A 22,412-nucleotide genomic window follows, 5' to 3' on the forward strand; every position below is an offset into this window, starting at 1 on the left:
ATGAAAAACTGATGAACTCATAAAAGTGCTAACAAAAGATCAAGATGAAAAAAAACAATTAATTACATGGGACTGAGTGAACTGATGAGGATGAGTATAATTTTTGTGACTTTCTGTCTGAATTAAAAAAAAAAAAAAATCCCACAAGGACTCAGAGGCAAAGAATATACAAATCAATTTTCACTGCAAAGTAAAGGAGCTGTTACAGTGGAGGATTACTGGACTGAATGTCAATATTATGACATAGTATGAGTGTGTTTCATGTTTGGTAATTGCAATCATTGTTGCTTTTGTTGTGGTCATCCATGTACAATGCTTGGTGTCAGTCTATTTATCTCTTGTAAAAATAAAATACAGTGTGTGTGTGTGAGAAAAAAAAAAAAAAAAAAAACAGCTTTTCCAACAGTCATTATGTAAAGACATAAGAAAGTATTGTTAAGGCCAGTTCCATAGAGCATGATCAAGGATGTTGGGACCATTATCAAAATCCTAAAGATCCTTGTGAAATAGGTCTTGATTTCTTGCTTATGCATATGACTGAAAGGATTGGTGTAGATGTTTAAAGATGTTTAACTTCCTGTGTGGGGCAGCACTAATGAAACTGTGGAAGGATCCACAGTGTAATCAGCTACTGCTTCCTCTGGCCGCTGGTGCATTTGTCCTGGGCACATGCTCTTTCTGGCACCATTTCTACCGGTTCAAGAATACAAATCCCAGATGGATTCAAACCCATGACTGTAAGCGGTCACTCTCTTGGTCTCAGAGTGAATCAATATCATTGTCTTGCCTACATTGTATTTGAGGTTCTTTTTTTTTTCTTTTTTTTTTTAATTTTATTTATTTATTTATGGCTGTGTTGGGTCTTCGTTTCTGTGCGAGGGCTTTCTCCTCCGGTTGCGGCAAGTGGGGGCCACTCTTCATCGCGGTGCGCGGGCCTCTCACTATCGCGGCCTCTCTTGTTGCGGAGCACAGGCTCCAGACGCGCAGGCTCAGCAATTGTGGCTCACGGGCCCAGTTGCTCCGCAGCACGTGGGATCCTTCCAGACCAGGGCTCGAACCCGTGTCCCCTGCATTGGCAGGCAGATTCTCAACCACTGCGCCACCAGGGAAGCCAGGTTCTTTCTTAATTCAGCAAATTTTACTGAGTACCTACTCTGTACTAGATAATACGCACTTGAATCTGGCAACTGGGCCTTGATGAGGCTCAGACGGAGATTAAGTGGTTCAGCTTCCCACGGATGACTATTCATTCAAACTTCCAGATTCATTCACACTTTTTCTTGTCAGGTATTTATTGTACACTTACTAAAATTAACTAATAAAGTCTAAGAGCATTAAAATTATCTCATCTAACCATACTGAGAATTTCATTTCTCCTCCCCACCTCTGCATGAACTGAGAATTGCAGCTGTGATCCAGGTGCCTCCTTAAGGTGGAGCTGGCAAGCCTGATACTCACCTTACCTGAAACAAGCAGAGGGTTCTGGATCTAAGCTCAAAGCATGCAGACTGCAATTTACACCTGTGATATGTCTTGGCACAGAGGAGAGGTACCCCCGTTATACACCGGTGGCTTCAGAACAAAGCCTTACCACCCAGCTCACCATAGTTCCTGTGTATGGAATTAAGCAAAGTCTTTAAACTAAAGGTATGAAAATATTTGCAAAATTGGGGAGGTCAGGGAAAGGAGTAACATTTATTCTTGGGTGCAGAAACTTCTAATGTCTATGTATAAACTGGGGATCTAGGGTATGAGGTGCTTCTAGCGGAGAGAAAATTTTGAGATGAGAAAATTTTAGAAGGGCAGTGTTTAAGCCATCTGATTTTAAAAGACAACTTGAAATTCCAGGGCAAAGACAGCAATGAAGATGTAACCATAGAAAACATTGATAAAGCCTAAAACATTTTTTAAAGAAAGAGAGAAATCTGAATTTTAAAACAAATCTTTTCAAGCTTGAGGGGTGCTAGAAAGGCTGGTAAGACAAGAAAGGGGAACCTATTAACAGATTAGTAAAAAGGAAGCTGGAAAAATCAAGTTACATTAAAAGGGCCCCAGAATAATATGATTATCAGAGTCAGTATTTATTGGGATGTTTTGTGTCTGCTCTTTGTGTTTAAGGGAAAAGAATAGGAAACCTGTTAGATGACACATAGCCTGGAAACTTCCCTTAAGCATGAGCAACCCTGCATCCATCAGGCCCTTAGTTGCTCAGTTTCTTAGAGACCATGGTGGGCTCCATTCTCAGAATAGCACTCTCTCTTGAAGGTACAAGCTAATAAAGGCAGCTGGGAGACAGCAAGAGCAGCGTGAAGACCAAGTTTCAATTCTGGGAGTAACTCATAGAGATTCTCCTGATTCTCCTGGAGAATCAGGAGGCATAAACTTTTCAAGTATTTCTGCATTTCTTTTCTGGTTTTGTGTGTTTGTGCCTGTTTTTGTATTGTCTCTTTTAGGATCCCAATCATGACAATGAGAATAGCAAATCATAAGTCACGGTTGGTATTGTTGTTTATATTAGCCTCCTGGATCACTTTTACAGTCTTCCAAAACTCCACAAAGGTAGGAACTGCTTTCTTTATATGTTTTACAGAAGTACATTTTTTCTTGACACTTCATCTGTTCTAGGAAAGTCCAAACAAACAGACCTATAGATTGTAGTAGGGGAGTTTCAACAGCTTACACACCTCTAAGAGCCAAGGTACTTGATAATAATCATGCGATATGGGAGAGGATAATATTGTGTGTGTGTGTGTGTGTGTGTGTGTGTGTGTACACACATTCTTCTTTTGTCACTTATATCTGCATTGCAACAGTCTTCTCCAGTGTTTAGCTTGTCTTTACACCTTCTCTAAGGAACCTCTGAACAACAAAATATTTTCATGTTTATGTAGTAAAATTTATGTTAATACTGTTACTGTTAATACTATTAATACTTTTTACTGTTAATACTTTTTACTGTTAATACTTGAGTACTAATAAACCCTTCCCTATGCCAACATCAAATTATTTACCTAAATATTCTACTTAAAGTTTTAAAGGTTGCTTTAGACATTTAGCCCTGTAATGTACTTGGATTTTTTTTTGCTGATTTTTCTTTTATTTCCATATGGATAACCACTTTTTCAGCTCTTCTTATTTTGTAATCCTTCCTTTCCAAGCTGATTTATCACGTCATTTTTGTTGTATATCAAAACCTCTCATAAATACAGGTCCCTCTGTGGGCTCTTTGTTCTACTCCATTGATCAATTTGTCTTCCCTGTATCAATACCACATGGCTATAATTAACAGAGTTTCATAATTAGTTTTGAAAACTTTTTTAGTTTTCGGCCAGTCTTGGCTCTTCACTCTCTCTTATATATTTTAGAATCAGACTGTCAAATTTAGTGAAAAATTCTACTTAAATTATAAGTGCATGACATTAGCCATATAGATCAAACTGAGAAAACTGATAACGTTTATAATATTATTTTGCTGTTTATCAACATGTAATCTCTCTCCATCTATACAGGTCTTCTTCAAGATCTTTCACTAAATTTTATAATTTTTGCATTCAGGTCTTATACATCTTTTGTTAGATTGATACCATGGTACTTCATAATTTTTTTGTTGCTATTGTGAATAGTGTCCTTTTAAATACATTTTCTAATTGCTCACTGCTGGCGTAAAGGAATCCAACTGACTTTTGCATAAGGAACAGTAGGATTTTACTTTCCAAGACCTTGAAAGACTCATTAGTTCACAGATCCAATATTGTCTAGATCTCTCTGAGGACAGAAAGTATACTTGTTCTAAAATTTTGATTTGATTTTTCTATTAATTCTGTTCCCTTGGGTGTCTCCTCTTTGTTGAACTTCATACCTCTCTCTCATGAGTTACTTTTTTTTTTTTTGGCCACGCCACGTGGCTTGCAGGATCTTAGTTCCCCAACCAGGGATCCAACCCGTGCCCCCTGCAGTGGAAGCATCGAGTATTAGCCACTGGACCACCAGGGAAGTCCCTCTCATGAGTTACCTTTCATGAACATTTTTTGCTAATTCTTGGTTGTGTACATTCTTACACCTGAGATTCTGTTGTGGCCAGTCTGGAGTGCTGTTACCTGTTTGCTCCAGCATGTTTGTGGCAGAGATGCAAAAAGTGCTGCAGGGCAATAAATGCTCCCCATTTTTCTAAAGTGTTGCCAGGCACACTAGGTCCTACCCACCTCTCCAGCTTAAATATCTGTAGTTTTTACTCTCACCAGAGGACAGAAAAGTCCCTGTTTCTAGCTGCCTGGCCCCAGCACGGGTGGGAAATAAGGCGTCAACCTGATTGGTTTGTCCTCCTGTGAGCCTCCCCTTCACCCCCTGTTACTCCATTTATCACCCTCCTCCATGTTGGTAATGTCCCTGCAGGGACTTCCTTCTTTTGCCAAAGCCTCATCGACATGCATTGGAGCCGTGGTTTCCTTCTTTGATCTAATCTCATCTGCATTTCATTCTTCAGGAGACTGCTTATAAGTTCTGGTCCATATAAGGTATCTCTTCCTATTTCCCAGAATAATTAGAAATTTTTAAGTTCTTTTCTGCCGTTTATACAATTTTATGGTGGGAAATCGAGGCTATAACATGTGCTTACTCCTCCACCTTGAATCAGAATTTTCCTGTTATTTTTCTACTAAAAAAAAAATTGTGCAGAGAATATTATTCTACCATACTGAAAATCACTTATAATTTTCACGTGAAGTTGTAGCAGTTTAAAAACATCTGATAATGTACTGTATGGTTAAAAGATGTTACTATGATAATGTTCAGATCCTCTAGGTACTTACTCTTTTTTTTTTTAACATCTTTATTGGAGTATAATTGCTTTACGATGTTGTGTTAGTTTCTGCTGTATAACACAGTGAATCAGCTATATGTATACATATATCCCCATATCCCTTCCTTCTTTCGCCTCCCTCCCACCCTCTCTATCTCACCCCGCTGATCTCCCAGTGCTATGCAGCTGCTTCCCACTAGCTAACTATTTTACATTTGGTACTTACTCATTTTTTAATTTAGTTCCTGCAGCAACTACTGAGAGAGATTTTTTAATTTCTGATTGTGGATTTTTCTATTTCTCCCTTTAGTTCTGTCCGTTTTTGTTTCACATATAAATACATGGATATGTAGGCACGTACACATTTAAGGTTGCTATGTTTTCAGACCAACTGACCCTGTTATCACTAAGAAATGTCCATCTTTATGTCTGGTGATACTCTTTCTCTTAAAATCTACTTTAACATTAATGTTAGCTTTTTTATGCTTACATGGTATATTGTTTTCCATCCATTCACTTTCAGCCTATAGGTATCTTTATACTTAAACTACATTCCTTGTAGATAGCAAATAGTTGGGTCTTGCTGTTTTATCTCTGCCTTTTAAAAAAAATTTAACACTTCATTTATTAGATATCATTCTAGTAAAACTTTTTTTCTAGAATGTATTACTAATCACATAGGTGAAAATATAACAGCTTCACCTTTTTATAAATGAATTATCTCAAATATTGAAACATTGATCACAAATTCATTTAATAAAAATTCTTCCAAAATTTGGTAAAACCATAAATTTTAATGCCAAACTATAACTTTTAATATCAAAATATTTTAAATATTTCAAAATATTAAAATATACATAAATGAATGCATTGACTATAGAACATTATTTTATTTATACATACTGTCTTTTAAAAATCTTCACACCCTAACTATTCCAAAACAGTAGTTTTTTTCTTTTGAGTTTGATTACACTACTTTAATCCCAGGAAGAGCATTATCTCTGCCTTTTAATGAAGTGTTTAGTCTACTTACTTTTAATGGAATTATTAATATGGGTGGATTTAGGTCCACCATTTTGCTATTTGTTTTCTGTTCACCCATTCTGGTTTTTATTCCTCTGTTCCCCATTTCCTGCCTTATTTTGGGTTAATTTTTCTTTAGTATTTCCTTTCAGTTTCTCTATTATTTTTATAGCTCTAAGTTGTCTTTCTAAAGTGGTTTCTCTAGAGATTACAATACACATTCTTAACTTTTAGAGTTAATATTGTGCTACTTCATGTAATCTGTAATAACCTTTCAACCATTTATTTCCATTTATTCCCCCCCATTCTTTATGCTATAGTTGTCATATTATTACAAAATTGTAGTTCTTAAATAATTATATGCACTTTAAAGAAACTAGGAGATAAACACACAGTATTTTATATTAATACACATATTTATCATTTCTGGTGCTTTTCATTCCTTCCTGAAGATCTATGTGTCTTTTTGGTGTAATTTCACTTCAGCTTGAAGAACTTTAGTTAGCAGTGTGTTTTTTTTTTTCTTTTTGATCCCGCCACTGGCATGTGGGATCTTAGTTCCCCTACCAGGGATCGAACCTGTGCCCCCTGCAGTGGAAGTGTGGAGTCTTAACCACTAGACTGCTGGAGAAGTCCCAGCACTTTTTAAAATGCAAGTCCAGTGTTGTCCCTTCTTCCAAGTTTCAACTCTCCTCCAGTGTCTGTCTGCTTGCGGTCACTCTCCAGTGCTTTTAAAAGAGAAGATTTGAAAAAAAAAAAAAAAAAAAGAGAAGATTTGGGGGTAGGGGCGTAGAGTTTATCACTGTTCTCTACAGGAGAATTAGTCCAATTTGGAGATATTACTGTGATTCACTGAGTTCTCAGAAATAGAGTTATTGGTAAATGCAGTGAACATTGTTAAAGGTCTTAGTACATGCTATAGAACTGTTTTCCAGACATCTGGTGCCATTCACACCTAAACCAACAGTGAAAGAGAATTTTAGTCTTACTGCATGTTTGCAACACTGGGTAGCTCATTTTTAGAGATACTTGCCTGGGATTAAAACCTGACTCTGTTGCTGACTAGCTATACAAGCTTGGCTAAGTCCCTTAACTTCGCTGTGAACCAGTTTAATCATCTGAAAAGTGGGTCATAAAAATAAATACCCCATATATTATTGTGAAGATTAATGGGCTAACATATGAAAAACATTGAGCATTGTACCTGGCACATACTAAATGTTTGCTATTACTGAATATTATTTGATAAATTAAAATGTTTTTATTTTTTAAAATCTTTACATGTCAAATAATAAAACAGTAACAATGTTAATCATAGTAACTTAGTCCAGTACAAGCTACTCTGCCTTTATTGGAAATTTGGAGATATTACTATGAAAGATTTATACCAAAAAGTGTTCTTTACAGAATCATAAGTAATAGAGAAAAGCTGAATGCAATAAATATCTAAAAAGATAGGAATAGGTGAAATATTCCATAGGCTGGAATATTATGTGGGCCTTTGACATAAGGTGGAAAGTTTTTAATTACACTTTTTTTTTAAATCAAAATTCATTGGTAAATATTCAGTTTGTTCACAATCATGTGAAATTGTTATACAGCGTATGAGATAAAATCACCCAAATGGTAACAGTAGTTATCAATGGTTGGTGTGATTGTGACTGACTTTTATTTCCTATAGAGTTGTGGCATTCTCTCATTTTTAATAATAAATCAGCGTTATTTTATGATTAGAAAATAAATATTTTATAAGCCTATGCTTCTTATGTGCTGTTAGCTAAAGCAATCTGAAAATTACTAATAGATATCACAGACTCTTTAATCAAAGTGTAAAAAGTGAAATAGAAAAAAATAGATAATTGTATATTACATAAAATTTCCATGCTTCTTAAACATTTTCTTAAGGATTTATTTAAATGACTGAATTCTAGTTTTAAGATAAAAAATAATAGAACAATAAACATTTGTTCTCTGCTATGCAGTTAAAAAGCATTTTCTCATTTGGTCTCCACAACTGCCGTGAAAGTACATTTTATGATCACCACTTTAAGGAAGAAGATTCCAGGGTGGAGTGGCTCATTCAAAATAGATTAGCCAGTGATGGGAATTCCCTGGCAGTCCAGTGCTTAGGACTCTGCACTTTCACTCCCAAGGACCCTGGAGTTCAATCCCTGGTCAGGGAACTAAAATCCTGCAAGCCATGCGGCGCAGCCAAAAAAAAAAAACAGAGATAGTGAAATTTCAATGTATTTTTAATTTTTGTACCTCCCATCATTTTATAAAAGAGAAGTTGGCTAAGCTACCAAAATTATTACATTAAAAAGGCACATTTTCTTTGTTCTTTATTGTATTCCTTGTCATTTCAGTTATGGACTGTACTCAAGTTGCCCATCTCCCTCCATCACTGGAATTTCATCATGAAATCATGTCCTGAAGCACCACTGCATCCAGCGGTTTCACCAACAGAGACTGAGCTGAGAATAAAGGGGATCATGGAGAAACTAGACCAGCTGAGCTCCACCACCAGCACCACACACAGCAAAGCCACCCTCCTCTGCCTTCAAGCCCTCAGGACACATACTGCAGGGGGGATCAGCTAGACATCCTGCTGGAGGTGAGGGACCACTTGGGATGCAGGAAGGAATACGGCGGGGATTTCCTGAGGGCCAGGATGTCCTCCCCAGCCCTGAAGGCAGGCGCTTAGGGAAAGGTGACAGACTTCAACAATGGCACCTACCTTGTCAGCTTCACCCTGTTCTGGGAGGGCCGGGTGTCTCTGTCTCTCCTGCTCATCTACCCCATTGAAGGCGTGTCGGCTCTCTGGAGGGCAAGGAACCAAGGCTATGACAGGGTGATCTTCACAGGCCAGTTTGCCAATGGCACCTCCCATGTCAATACTGATTGCGCCCTGGTTTTAAATTCAAGTGCTGAGCTGTGTGAGAACCTGGATAGTCGAGACCAAGAAGCCTTCTACTGCGTGAAGCCTCTACATATACCCTGTGCTGCACTCACCCACATGCATTCCAAAAACAAGGAAGTGTCTTATCTTAGCAAACAAGAAAGAAGCCTCTTTGAAAGGTAAATAATTATTTCTGGAGACTACCTGGACAAATATAGTAATGATTTGGCCTATCTGTTGATCTAAAGGAAACTGCTATGAGTACATCAACCTTGGGACTCTGAAGAGCCATTTTAGAAAAGGTCTGTGAATTCATTTGGGGACAGTGCCCACTCTCCAGTAGTCCCTAAAGGTTTTGGATATTTAACCCTTATCATTGAAACAAAAAATATAAATAAAATAAAAATGAAAAGAGGAGGAGAAATATACATGTGTGAATATGCATGGGCTCTAATATATTCTTTCTGCTGCTCAAAAAATTACCGTGTACACTTTCTGGGGATCTGTACTCCCTGGACTAATAGGCCAAGAAATGGAAATTTAATAAATGGTTTGGAACTGTGGGCAAAGTAGTCAGTCATTATCACAAGAAATAACTGAAGCAATGGGTAATGTGGCTTCTTGTGTTTCCTGATCTTGGGGCCACCTGCAGATTAATTTCTATATTTGTCTCGTTAAGGTCAAATGTGGGTATAGAGATGATGGAAAAGTTTGACGCCATTACTGTCTCCAAATGCAACAGTATGTTCTCCCTGTGTCTGATGGGTGGTACTTAGTACTAGTCCCATTTAAAGCATTTCTTCTTTTTGCAGACTTATTCACTATTACCAGTCCTATTGTTACTCTGCTCATCAGGCTGGTCTATGGTAGGCCAAGATGCCAGTTACCTAAGTGAATAAATGACTGGAATCATAAATCTGTTTTATAACTCTCATTATGCAGTGGTTAAGAATCCACCTGCCAATGCAGGAGACACGAGTTTGAGCCCTGGTCCAGGAAGATCCCACATGCCGCGGAGCAACTAAGCCCGTGAGCCACAACTACTGAGCCTGCGCTCTAGAGCCCACGAGCCACAACTACTGAGCCCACATGCCACAACTACCGAAGCCCGTGTGCCTAGAGCCCGTGCTCTGCAACAAGAGAAGCCACCGCAATGAGAGGCCCGTGCACTGCAACAAAGAGTAGCACCCGCTCGCCACAGCTAGAGAAAGCCTGTGTGCAGTAACGAAGACCCAACACAGCCAAAAATAATAAAAATAATAAAAATAAATAAATAAATATAACTCTCATCATCAATCTTATCATTATCTATCAGGCAACAGATTACCTGCCCATCAGACACAACAACCTTCAAATGTCAAAACTCTCTCCCAGTTTGCACCTAGGTCTTATTCCCAAACCACCACCGTCAGCACTTCCCACATTGCTACAAGCACAAGAATCACCATCTAGAGGTTTCTAACCTGCCCTCTATAAGTCAATTCATTACAATTTTCCCCTCTTTGTCTTTGCCACCTTTCAAACATTTTAACATATAAAATAGCACTTCCACACTTGTATTTATTAATTGCTCTTCAATTCCTTTGGCTCAAAACATCCTAGGAAATCACTATCTAAAATGATTTAAGGCAAGAACTTCTGTGTCCCTTTAAGTTCGACATTAACAGCTTGCTAATTGCTACTGAACTCATTTACACTGAAGTGTATATACGTACCTACAGGTAGAAATGGCATTTTTCACCCAGGATACACAAGGATACTCATACCGGTTATTAAAATATTAAACCACTTCCTTTGGTTGGTGAATAATCACTGCCCCAAGACCACCAAGGCTAGATACATCAGTCCATCAGATTCCCAGACTCTTCACAAACCAGTGACTAATGGGTTAATACCTGGCCTGTTCTGGACCTCCAGGACTCTGCCCCAGCCTACAGCCATATCCATGTGGACTGTCCAGGTCCCAAACCAAATTAGTTGTTAATGTTTTTGATATCTCCATGCACTTAACTCAAAGGATTTACAGTTTGATTGTGGCATTAAGACACTATGACAGTCCTCTGCTGCCGCTAAGGTGCTCAATCCTTCCGAGGAAGCTAAGGCCGCGTTGGGGGGAGGCCCTCACTTCATCTGGCGACTAGCACCGCACCCAGCAGCCCCCATGTAGCACTCGCCCGCACCATCGCCTCCGTCTCGGAGCTCACCTGCATCTACTTGGCCCTCATCCTGCACGACGCTGAGGTGACGGTCACGGAGGATGAGATCAATGCCCTCATTAAAGCAGCCGGTGTAAATGTTGAACCTTTCTGGCCAGGCTTGTTTGCAAAGGCTTTGGTCAATGTCAACATCGGGAGCCTCATCTGCAACGTGGGGACTGGTGGACCTGCCCCAGCAGCTGATGCTGCCCCACCAGGAGGTCCCGCCCGCCCCACCACTGCTGCCCCAGCTGAAGAGAAGAAAGTGGAAGCAAAGAAAGAAGAATCCGAAGAGTCTGATGATGACATGGGCTCTGGTCTTTTTGACTAAACCTCTTTAGTAACACGTTCAATAAAAAGCTGAGCTCTTTAAAAAAAAAAAAAATAACAAAAATAACACTAGGACAGTGTGTGATAAACTTGAGGGTAAAGTGGGATAAAATGACAAGATAATTGAGTTTTCATGACTAAGCAAGAATTGATGTCTTCCCTTTCATAAAAAGGCAAACAAATACTTAAATTTTACCTAGAAGGCCTTTTTTCTGGGAGAAAACGTGTTCTCTATAATGAACATTAATGGGTATCATTTAGAAAATTCGTATCAGAGAAAATTTTTTCTGAAAAATAAGTATTCCATTAAGATAATGATGCTTCAATGACGCTTCTTCTCCATCCTCACACCCTATTAAAACGATACTTAGAAAAGACAGTTGGTTCTTAACAAATACTGATGGGTAAAGTGATATTTTAGAAGATCCTATCTTGTTGATTCTTTAGCAGAAAAGACAGCTCCAATGAAAAAGAAATGCAAGTTTGGAATGGCGTCCACAATCCCCAGTGGACACGTCTGGAAAGACACATGGAATCCTGTCTCCTGTAGTTTGGCTCCAATCGAAATGAAAGAATGCCTGAGAGGAAAATTCATACATCTAATGGCAGATTCCGCGATCCGCCAGTGGATGGAATACTTCAAAAGCAGTAGCAACAGTATGCCTGTCTAAGCTATTACTCATATCCCTTTCAGAAACATCTTTTTCATTTCAAGGGGAGAAATGAATATGGGCAATGCCTCTTCTTTTTCATATTTGTTAATCACAACACACCAACACTTTTCACAAGACATCATTGTCTTTTCTTTAAAAGAATACATTTATTGACTAGAAGGGAGCCAGTGTAGAAAAAGGTTTACTCCATGCCTATCCCTGCAAAATTCACACTTCAATATTTACCCAGCATGCTCAGAAAATCACGGACAGAGCAGACGATAATAAGATATTATATTGTCCACCTTCTACAGATGGCATGATGATTAAGGGTGTGGATTCTAAATCCAGATGTCTTAGGATCAAAATATGGCCTCTACATGTCCTAGCTGGATGGGCTTGGGCAAGTTACATAACTACATAGTGATTTTGTCCTTAGTTTCCTCATCTGTAAAACAGAGATGAAAATAGTACCCACCTGGTAAAATGAGGTAATATACACAATGCATTTAGAATACTGTTTGCTACATACTAAGTTCTCTTTGGTGTAAGCTGTCATCACTATTATTATTTCATGTAAGGACAGATGCTAGGAGTAAGGTAATGGCTTCACATCAGGTAGGCACAGTGCTTAAAAGTAGGGGCTTTGGAGCCTAACAGCCCTAGATTGTGCCACTTAGAAGCCATGACCTTGGGCATAGTACTTATTTTCCTCATCAATGAACTAAAAATAACAACAGCATCTGGCGGTGGTTATAAAGAGTAAATGAGGTAATGGTTATAAAATATTTACCACATTGCAAGACACATGAGCACTCAGAAAGTGCCCAGTAAACAACAGCTATTGCAATTATTATCATTAGTTCATATCAGAGTTGGGGCTAGAATCCATTTGCTAGAATCCTAGTCTAGTTGCTCCTTTTACTAAACCAAGAATGCATCAATAATAATTCAGAATCCACTAGTAGATCTTAGCACTCTTACCTGGAAAACTGTCACTGCCTGTCCTGGACCCTGGCTTTTACCACTAGGGACAGTGCAGCTGGTGTGGCTCCCTGCTGGCCTTCCTGACAGGATGCCACTCTTGTGATCTCCAACTTACGGTGTAAGCTGATTCTCCCAGTAAAAAGGGAAAATCAATAGGGCCTTGGATCCCCTCCAACAGAAGGGGAGAGTTTTAAATTGTGACCTCTGGTAAATGACTAAACTCCGCCAGACCTCAGTTTCCTCATCTGTAAAATTAAGGGTCTGGTGATAACCTCTAGCATCACATCCTATAACTGTGGGTCTCTTAGTTTATAGAAAGTACTAAATTATTGAGTTACCTACCCTCTTGGCTGACCTTTCAAGTTGTGGTAGCAAAACATCTGTTGCACATATTGTTAAAAGTTAAATTGTATGGCTATAGTGTGCTTTGGAAAAGGAAATTGAAATATGTTAGAAACGGAATGAAGAAAAACTTCTGCCCTTTTCCTCCACCCAACCCTCCAGCATCACTATTTTCAAACCATACTGGTTAAGACTTTAAGTGCAGCCCTTTACTTCTAAGATGATACATGTTACAAAGCATTAATAATCCTTTACTACACATTTTCCTCAGAAGTTCTAGCTACAAAGCAGCTGGCCTTGAGAGTTTGACAAGGGTCTAATTAATACGATGAAAAATGTAGGGACTTCATTTTCTTCTGTCCATACTATACTTTTCAAAAGTTTTAAGATTGGGTAGACTACTTTCACAAGAATTGGGAGAAACTTCAAGTTTAGGTACAGATTCTGTCACTTACTAGTTGTGTAATCTTGAACAGGTCATTTCATCTCTTGGTTTTCTTTTCTATAATATGGCAATCAAATATATATATGCATATATATTGAGCTTTGAAGTAAATGAATATATCAGTCCTAATAAATGCTTTGTAAACTGTAAAGTCCTTCACAAGTGAATAGTCATATTATTATAGATGATGTATTCAGTACCATTTCATGCATATGTAAAAGAAACACAGAAGTATAAAATATAATTCCAGTCTTAAGGGAACTTACAGAAGACTTGGGGAAATAGGGTTACTTGTTTTTTGAAATATAAAGACATCAATTGGTATCTTTCTCTATCTTCAAATGAACTTAGTCTATAGTTAGCAAAATGTACAAAACTAATACCCACAAACGTGACTCCATCATCCTCCAGTGAAGTGATCTCATTGCTCTCCATCGCCAGTCGATTTGGTTCTACATGGTTCTACAGAGGGGCAGATATAATTTCTTATTTGTATTAACACTTTTGGTTGCTCAATAATTTTCAAACTATTCTCTCATTTAAACCTATAATAAATTAGTCAGGATTAACTTATTTAATCATAAACACCAAATCTTTTCTTCTATGTTTATGACCTTTGGAACTTTTTTTCCTTTCATTTTGGGATTGCCTATTTGTCATCAGCCCTGAAGTCAGTGGATCTGCATGAATTTGGAAAATTTCAAAACCAATTTGCTGTGGACTTGAACAAGAATATCAACATCCAGTGGCAAAAGCATGGTTACCCCTTGACTGGATCACTGACCTATTCAGTCAAAGAGATTGAGTACATTGCTCGGGTTATTGACAGAACTGGAGGAGAAAAAAATACGATCATTGTTATTTCTCTGGGCCAGCACTTCAGACCCTTTCCCATTGATGTGTTTATCCGAAGGGCCCTCAGTGTCCATGACGCAGTTCAGCACCTTCTTCTGAGAAGCCCAGACACTATGGTCGTCATCAAGGCAGAAAACATCAGGGAGATGCACAATGATGTGGAGAGATTTAGTGACTTTCACGGTTACATCCAATATCTTGCCATAAAGGACATTTTTCAGGATCTCAATGTGGGCATTATTGATGCCTGGGATATAACAATTGCATATGGCACAGATAACATCCACCCGCCCCAATCTGTAGTCAGAAATCAGATTAATATATTGTTAAACTTTATTTGCTAGATAAAACATATCGCTTTAATTTATTCACTTAATTAAAGACATCTATTAAGTGTTTGCTATCATGCCAGATGCTGTTGGCTCTGAACTCTCAATTAGCAAGAGAAAATCTGCACTATGGCTGATTTATTAACCAGTAACTCAACCAAATCAGTTATTTCTAATTTGGGCTTCCACTTACAAATAAACACAAAAATACTTATGAAAAGGAGCTACCCTTCTTGATCAGAGTCATGCCACTTTTCACAAGCAGGAAGTCAAGACACCTAATGGTTAAAAGTTCTCTGTGATGCATGGAAATTCAGAGCAATGAAGTCATTATAAAATAAATATTTGGAGAAAGTAGTCCCATTTCCTTATTTATGAGACAAGTTCAAGATGATTTCCAAGTGGGAAGAGAAGTCTTTTGAGGCAATGCTCCATGTACACGGTCCTGAAGGAGTAGCAGAATTTGAAGCAAGACCCTCTGGATACTGAAAGCCTCTGACATTTCTCTCCCTAGAGGGACTCCCATGGCTAGGAGTTAATCTATTCTATAGAACTTATCCTTCAGGAATACCAGCTAAAACAGTTGAAAGCACAGTGCTCTAGGATTCAGAAAGCTGGGCTTCAGTCCTTTGGTTGACAGTAATTACATAACTTTGGATAAGTCACTTCAGCTCTCTGGGCCTCAGTTTCTGAAACGAAGGAGTTAGTCTGAGATTTGTGATTTTTAAACCTTGCTCTGTGCAGCTCTGGGGGGTGCTGCAGGTACTGGCTGGAGGGACGGGAGTTAGCAGAAGTGCTTGGTGCTCAGGGTACCAGTTCTTCCACACCACTTCAGCCAGAATATCAGCCATTTTTACCCATGTTTATTGGGCTTCTGGGTAGGCTTTTGATTTGAAAAAAAGGTTCTACCGCTTAAAATGTTTGAAAACCACAATGTAGATAATCAACAACATTGCTTTCTATAATCTACACATATGGGTTACTATTTTAATCACGCTCACTTGCATTGTAATAGGGCTTCCCAAAATTTGACCGAAAAAGAATGATATGAGAATTTCAGTTGAATAGGGTGATATAATTATTATAAAGTATTTTGGTATAATATTCTTCCTTAATTTTTCCCTCTAAACCATGCCCCAGGTATCACTGGGCCCCTGACCTACTCTTGCTCCATCTAGGAAAAGACAATGGTAATAGGAATATCTTAAATCCATTTATCCAGTTTCCTCCAGGAAAGGGATAATAATTTTTCTACTTATTTGCCCATGAACCACAATTCACAGTTCAGTGCCCAGTAAACAGATGGTCAAAAATATTAAGTCCCTTATCATGTGTCAGGAACTATTCGAGTCTTTAGGGATACAGTGGTCCAAAAGGCACATGAATTCTTTGCCATCAAAGAATTTATATTGTAATAAAGGAAAAAGATAAACAAAAAAGATATAAAATAATCTCACACTACTAAAGTAGTATGAACAAAGTATATAATAGGGTAATGTGATGCAGAGTGACAGCATGGTGGTGATGGAGGTGACTAGTTAGAGCAGTTCAAAAAGGCATCTCAGAGGAGAAGGCATTACAAGGGAGATCAAAATAATGGAAAGGAGGCATCCATGAGACAAAGTGAAGACAGCGATCCTTAAGAAAGAATGGCAAGTGCCAAACCCCTGAGACATGATGGAGCTTGGTTTATTTAAAGAACAGGAGACCATTATGCCTGGAGTATTGTCAGTGTCAGAAATATGGAGGAAGAAGAAGTTAGAGAGGAAGATAGGGGCCAGATAACATGTGGCCTTTGTAGTCTATGGCAAGGAGTTTGAATTCTATCCCAATTATAATGGGAAGGCAACTGAGGGAGGGAGATAAGGAAGGAAAATAAGAGAGAGGGTAGGAAAGAGAGAAGGAGAGAAGGAAGAAAAGAAGGAGAAAAAGAAAGAGAAGGAAGACAATAAAGAAAGGGAGGGAGGGAAAGAATAGGGAGGGAGGAAGGGGAGAGGGAGGGAGAGAGAGAAAGAGAAAGGGAGAGAGAGAGAAAAGAAGGAAAGAAAGAAGGGAGGGAGGGAGAGAGGGACTGGTAACATAACTCAGGCATCATCACAGACTGCTATAGTTGCTAACGTCAGAATGAACAAGAGTTGTGAAACCATGGAACTTTGGAACAGCATCTGTTTTCTTTTATTAATAAAGTGACTTTCCATTACACTCTCCATTTGGGTAAGGTTGGCAAGGGTCACTGAAGGTCTTGCTAAAGGGGCAGATTTTTTTTAAAGAACACAGAGGACTATAATTTTATAAGAGCGACTAAAATTAGAATGTGACCCAGAGATTTTTTTTTTTTTGAAAGAAAAGAAAAGAGGAGAAGTATTTGTTTGTAATGTGTGAACCCTAAGAGGAAGTGCAAGATCAGGGTAATGCATTCAGAATGATAGACCTCAGAAGTTAGCACTTTCTAGGGGAAATCCAAAATGATTTCAGTTCTTCCCAAAAATGAATCCGTTTTTCTCAAAATGAATCATTATAAACACAGAGTAACTGTTGCCATGTCTGCTTGATGTTTGGTGGGTCATTTCCTGTCTGAGATGCTTGCACAGTATGTCTGTAGCAACTGCAAACTGGTCTTCCAATGAAAGAAACAAGTAAAAATGACTGGCACACAGCCTTTTGGACAGAATGGATTCTTAGACAAGATGGATAAATATTTCTAAAGGAAACAAAGAGGTAAATATTTCCAAGGGAAATGATTATTATCAAGAGGTAAGGATGTTAAAGAGTATACTGAGAAGATTAAAAATTACATGTATGAGGATCTTTCCAAGGAGGAGGCTTCAAAAAGTGGTATATTCAAAGAACTAGTTGGTGCTGAATTCCTGCAGTTATAATCCCTCTTGCCATTGTATTGTATAGATCCAATTAGGAGGTAGAAACCACACAGTAGGCTAAACAGAGGATGTCTGATATAAAAAATTATTACACTCTGATAAACGAGTGACTGTAAGATAGAAGGAAACTCTATATTGTACCCTTAGGGAAGAGAGAGGGTATCCAAGGAAGGAGCAACTTGGAAGGGGCCCTCCCCAAGGCTGGAATTCAGACCCTGCTGAGGAAGATGTAGTTCAGCCCACTGGGCAGCGGAGAAGATCACTGGTTTGTCCAGGTCACAGATGGTCTGCAATTGCTGGGCAAGCAGAAAGCGACCCTCTGTAGTGCAGATGGAATACGGGTGATCAGCAAGCAGGGGCATGGGCATGTAAAGCAGGTGGGGGCCGGGACAGCTGACCTGCCCAGGGACCTGCAGAGGGAATCAGGGCCTGTGCAAGCAGGAGGCCTTCACTGGCAGGAAGCCACAGATTGTTGTTTTCTGTGTACAAAAGCCAGGGAAAGTTATTGTTGGGAAAGGACAAGCCTACAAGGTCACTGAGAAATTGCCTGGTTCTAGGAACAAGACAGGAAGAGCTCCACTGGAAGTCTCCATACTCACAATCCCCACCCACTGTTGTAGGCAGTGACAGGGGATAGCGCCTTCCTCCTTTACTGTCCCTCCAATGCCCTCTAATGACAAAGCTCGACAACATGCTCACCTTAAGGAGAGGTACTTAAAATAATTCTGTCTCGGGCTTCCCTGGTGGCGCAGTGGTTGAGAATCTGCCTACCAATGCAGGGGACCCGGGTTCGAGCCCTGGTCTGGGAAGATCCCACATGCCGTGGAGCAACTGGGCCCGTGAGCCACAATTACTGAGCCTGCGCGTCTGGAGCCTGTGCTCCGCAGCAAGAGAGGCCGCGATGGTGAGAGGCCCGCGCACCGCGATGAGGAGTGGCCCCCACTTGCCGCAACTGGAGAGGGCCCTCGCACAGAAACGAAGACCCAACACAGCCATAAATAAATAAATAAACAAATACTTAAAAAAAATAATAATAATTCTGTCTGTCACTGCAGAGAATATATTGACGGGTGAATTTGGAGCTGAGAGGCAATGCATTGATAACTGTCCCAGTCATCAACCCACTCCTTTTTACTGGGCCATTTCCTTAGGAAACAACAAGACCATGTTCTAATAATAGTTATGATAGTTTGCATCTTTAAAAAAAAAGTAAACAGAGGCTAAACAATATGTTACTAAATAACCAATGGAACACTGAAAAAATCAGAGAGGAAATCAAAAATACCTAGAGACAAAGACAACAAAAACACGATGATCCAAAACCTATGGGATGCAGCAAAAGCAGTTCTAAGAGGGAAGTTTATAGCAATACAATCTTACCTCAAGAAACAAGAAAATCTCAAATAAACAACCAAACCTTACAACTAAAGCAACTAGAGACAGGAGAACAAACAAAACCCAAAGTAGGTAGAAGGAAAGAAATCATAAAGATCAGAGCAGTTATTAATAAAATAGATATGAAGAAAAGAATAGCAAAGATCAATGAAACTAAAAGCTGGATCTTTGAGAACAAAAACAAAACTGATAAACATTGAGCCAGACTCATCAAGAAAAATAGGGAGAGGACTCAACTCAATAAAATCAGAAATGAAAAAGGAGAAGTTACAACAGACACTGCAGAAATACAAAGGATCATAAGATACTACCACAAGCAAATATATGCCAATAAAATGGACAACATGGAAGAAATGGACAAATTCTTAGAAAGGTACAACCTTCCAAGACTGAACCAGGGAGAAACAGACAATATGAACAGAACAATCATAAGTACTGAAATTGAAACAGTGATTAAAAATCTTCCAACAAACAAAAGCCCAGGACCAGATGGCTTCACAGGTGAATTCTATCAAATATTTAGAGAAGAGTTAACACCTATCCTTCTCAAACTATTCCAAAAAATTACAGAGGAAGGAATACTCCCAAGTTCATTCTATAAGGCTACAATCATCCTGATACCAAAATCAGACAAAGATATCACACAAAAAAAGAAAATTACAGGCCAATATCACTGATGAACATAGACACAAAAATCTTTAACAAAATACTGGCAAACTGAATCCAACAACACATTAAAAGGATCATCCACCATGATCAAGTGGGATTTCTCCCAGGAAAGCAAGGATTCTTCAGTATATGCAAATCAATCAATGTGATACACCACATTAAAAAATTGAGGAATAAAAACCATATTATCATCTCAATAGATGCAAAAAAAGCTTTTGACAGTATTCAACACGCATTTATGATAAAAACTCTCCAGAAACTGACCACAGAGGGAACCTACCTCAGCATAATAAAGACCATATATGACAAACCCACAGCAAACATCATTCTCAGTGGTGAAAAATTGAAAGCATTTCCTCTAATATCAAGAACAAGACAAAAATGTCCACTCTCACAACTATTATTCAACATAGTTTTAGAAGTCCTAGCCACAGCAATCAGAGAAGAAAAAGAATTAGAAGGAATCCAAATTGGCAAAGAAGAAGTAAAACTGTCACTGTTTGCAGATGACATGATACTATACACAGAAAATCCTAAAGATACTACCAGAAAACTACTAGCGCACATCAATGAATTTGGTAAAGTTGCAGGATACAAAATTAATGCACAGAAATCTCTTGCATTCCTATACACTAACAATGAAAGATCAGAAAGAGAAATTAAGGAAACAATCCCAATTACCACTGCATCAAAAAAAATAAAATACCTAGGAATAAACCTACCTAAGGAGGCAAAAGACCTGTACTCAGAAAACTGTAAGATACTGATGACAAAAATGGATGAAGAGATATACCACGTTCTTGGATTGGAAGAACCAACATTGTGAAAATGACTCTACTACCCAAAGCAATCTACAGATTCAATGCAATCCCTATCAAACTACCAGTGGCATTTTTCACAGAACTAGAACAAAAATTTTCACAATTTGTATGGAAACACAAAGGACCCAGAATAGCCAAAGCAATCTTGAGAACAAAAAATGGAGCTGGAGGAATCAGGCTCCCTGACTTCAGACTATATTACAAAGCTACAGTAATCAAGACAGTTTGGTACTGGCACAAAAACAGAAACATAGATCAATGGAACAGGATAGAAAGCCCAGAGATAAACCCACACACATATGGTCACCTTATCTTTGATAAAGGAGGCAAGCATATACAGTGGAGAAAAGACAGCCTCTTCAATGAGTGGTGCTGGGAAAACTGGACAGGTACATGTAAAAGTATGAAATTAGAACACTCCCTAACACCATACACAAAAATAAACTCAAAATGGATTAAAGACCTAAATGTAAGGCCAGACACTATCAAACTCTTAGAGGAAAACATAGGCAGAACACTCTATGACATAAATCACAGCAAGATCCTTTTTGACCCAGCTCCTAGAGAAATGGAAATAAAAACACAAATAAACAAATGGGACCTAATGAAACTTAAAAGCTTTTGCACAGCAAAGGAAACCATAAACAAGACCAAAAGACAACCCTCAGAATGGAGAAAATATTTGCAAATGAAGCAACTGACAAAGGATTAATCTCCAAGATTTACAAGCAGCTCAGTAACAAAAAAACAAACAACACAATCCAAAAATGGACAGAAGACTAAACAGACATTTCTCCAAAGAAGATATACAGATTGCCAACAAACACATGAAAGAATGCTCAACATCATTAATTATTAGAGAAATGCAAATCAAAACTACAATGAGATATCATCTCACACTGGTCAGAACGGCCATCATCAAAAAATCTAGAAACAATAAATGCTGGAGAGGGTGTGAAGAAAAGGGAACCCTCTTGCACTGTTGGTGGGAATGTAAATTGATACAGCCACTATGGAGAACAGTATGGAGGTTCCTTAAAAAACTAAAAATAAAACTAGCATACGACCCAGCAATCCCACTACTGGGCATATACCCTGAGAAAACCATAATTCAGAAAGAGTCATGTGGGGCTTCCCTGGTGGCGCAGTGGTTGAGAATCTGCCTGCCAGTGCAGGGGAGACGGGTTCGAGCCCTGGTCTGGGAAGATCTCACATGCCACGGAGCAACTGGGCCCGTGAGCCACAATTACTGAGCCTGCGCGTCTGGAGCCTGTGCTCCGCAACAAGAGAGGCCACGATGGTGAGAGGCCCGCGCACCGCGATGAAGAGTGGTCCCCACTTGCCCCAACTAGAGAGAGCCCTCGCACAGAAATGAAGACTCAACACAGTCATAAATAATTAAATAAAAGAACGTGAATTTCTAAAAAAAAAAAAAAAAAAAAAAAGAGTCATGTACCAAAATGTTCATTGCAGCTCTATTTACAATAGCCAGGACAAGGAAACAACTTAAGTGTCCATCATCGGATGAATGGATAAAGAAGATGTGGCACATATATACAATGGAATATTACTCAGCCATAAAAAGAAACGAAATTGAGTTATTTGTAGTGAGGTGGATGGACCTAGAATCTGTCATACAGAGTGAAGTAAGGAGAAAAAAAATTTCTCTCTCAGAGAAGAAAGAAAAAAAAATTTTTTCTCTCAGAAAGAGAAAAACAAATACTGTATGCTAACACATATATATGGAATCTAGAAAAAATGGTTCTGAATAACCTAGGGGCAGGAGAGGAAT

General features: G+C 38.7%; 2 protein-coding genes, 1 long non-coding RNA gene and 1 pseudogene across 4 annotated transcripts in view; 3 read left to right on the top strand and 1 right to left on the bottom strand.

The window, feature by feature from the left end:
* Positions 1-14,390, bottom strand: part of NXPE2 (neurexophilin and PC-esterase domain family member 2) — a 95,401-nt gene extending 81,011 nt beyond the window's left edge. Inside the window, 1 exon segment of the mRNA XM_082411210.1 lies at positions 14,060-14,390. Coding sequence (XP_082267336.1) covers positions 14,060-14,097 — 38 coding nt within the window. The 5' untranslated portion in view covers positions 14,098-14,390.
* Positions 1-22,412, top strand: part of LOC309637116 — a 276,838-nt gene that overhangs the window by 7,746 nt on the left and 246,680 nt on the right. The gene's annotated exons all lie outside the window — the stretch shown is intronic.
* On the top strand, positions 892-21,344 carry LOC309637100 (NXPE family member 4-like). Its single transcript, XM_082411213.1, is given in 8 exon segments — positions 892-2,559; positions 8,188-8,373; positions 8,376-8,522; positions 8,526-8,899; positions 9,400-9,461; positions 11,693-11,902; positions 14,336-18,478; positions 18,793-21,344. Coding segments are annotated over 7 exon segments (1,611 nt in total). The 5' UTR covers positions 892-2,463; the 3' UTR covers positions 14,872-18,478; positions 18,793-21,344.
* Positions 9,482-11,711, top strand: LOC309636399 (large ribosomal subunit protein P1 pseudogene; annotated as a pseudogene). Its single transcript has 2 exons — positions 9,482-9,488; positions 10,822-11,711. The product of its transcript is annotated as a large ribosomal subunit protein P1 pseudogene (transcript).

Source organism: Balaenoptera physalus (genome assembly GCF_965194825.1).
Source record: "Balaenoptera physalus genome assembly, chromosome: 10".
Classification (NCBI taxonomy): Eukaryota; Metazoa; Chordata; class Mammalia; order Artiodactyla; family Balaenopteridae; genus Balaenoptera; species Balaenoptera physalus.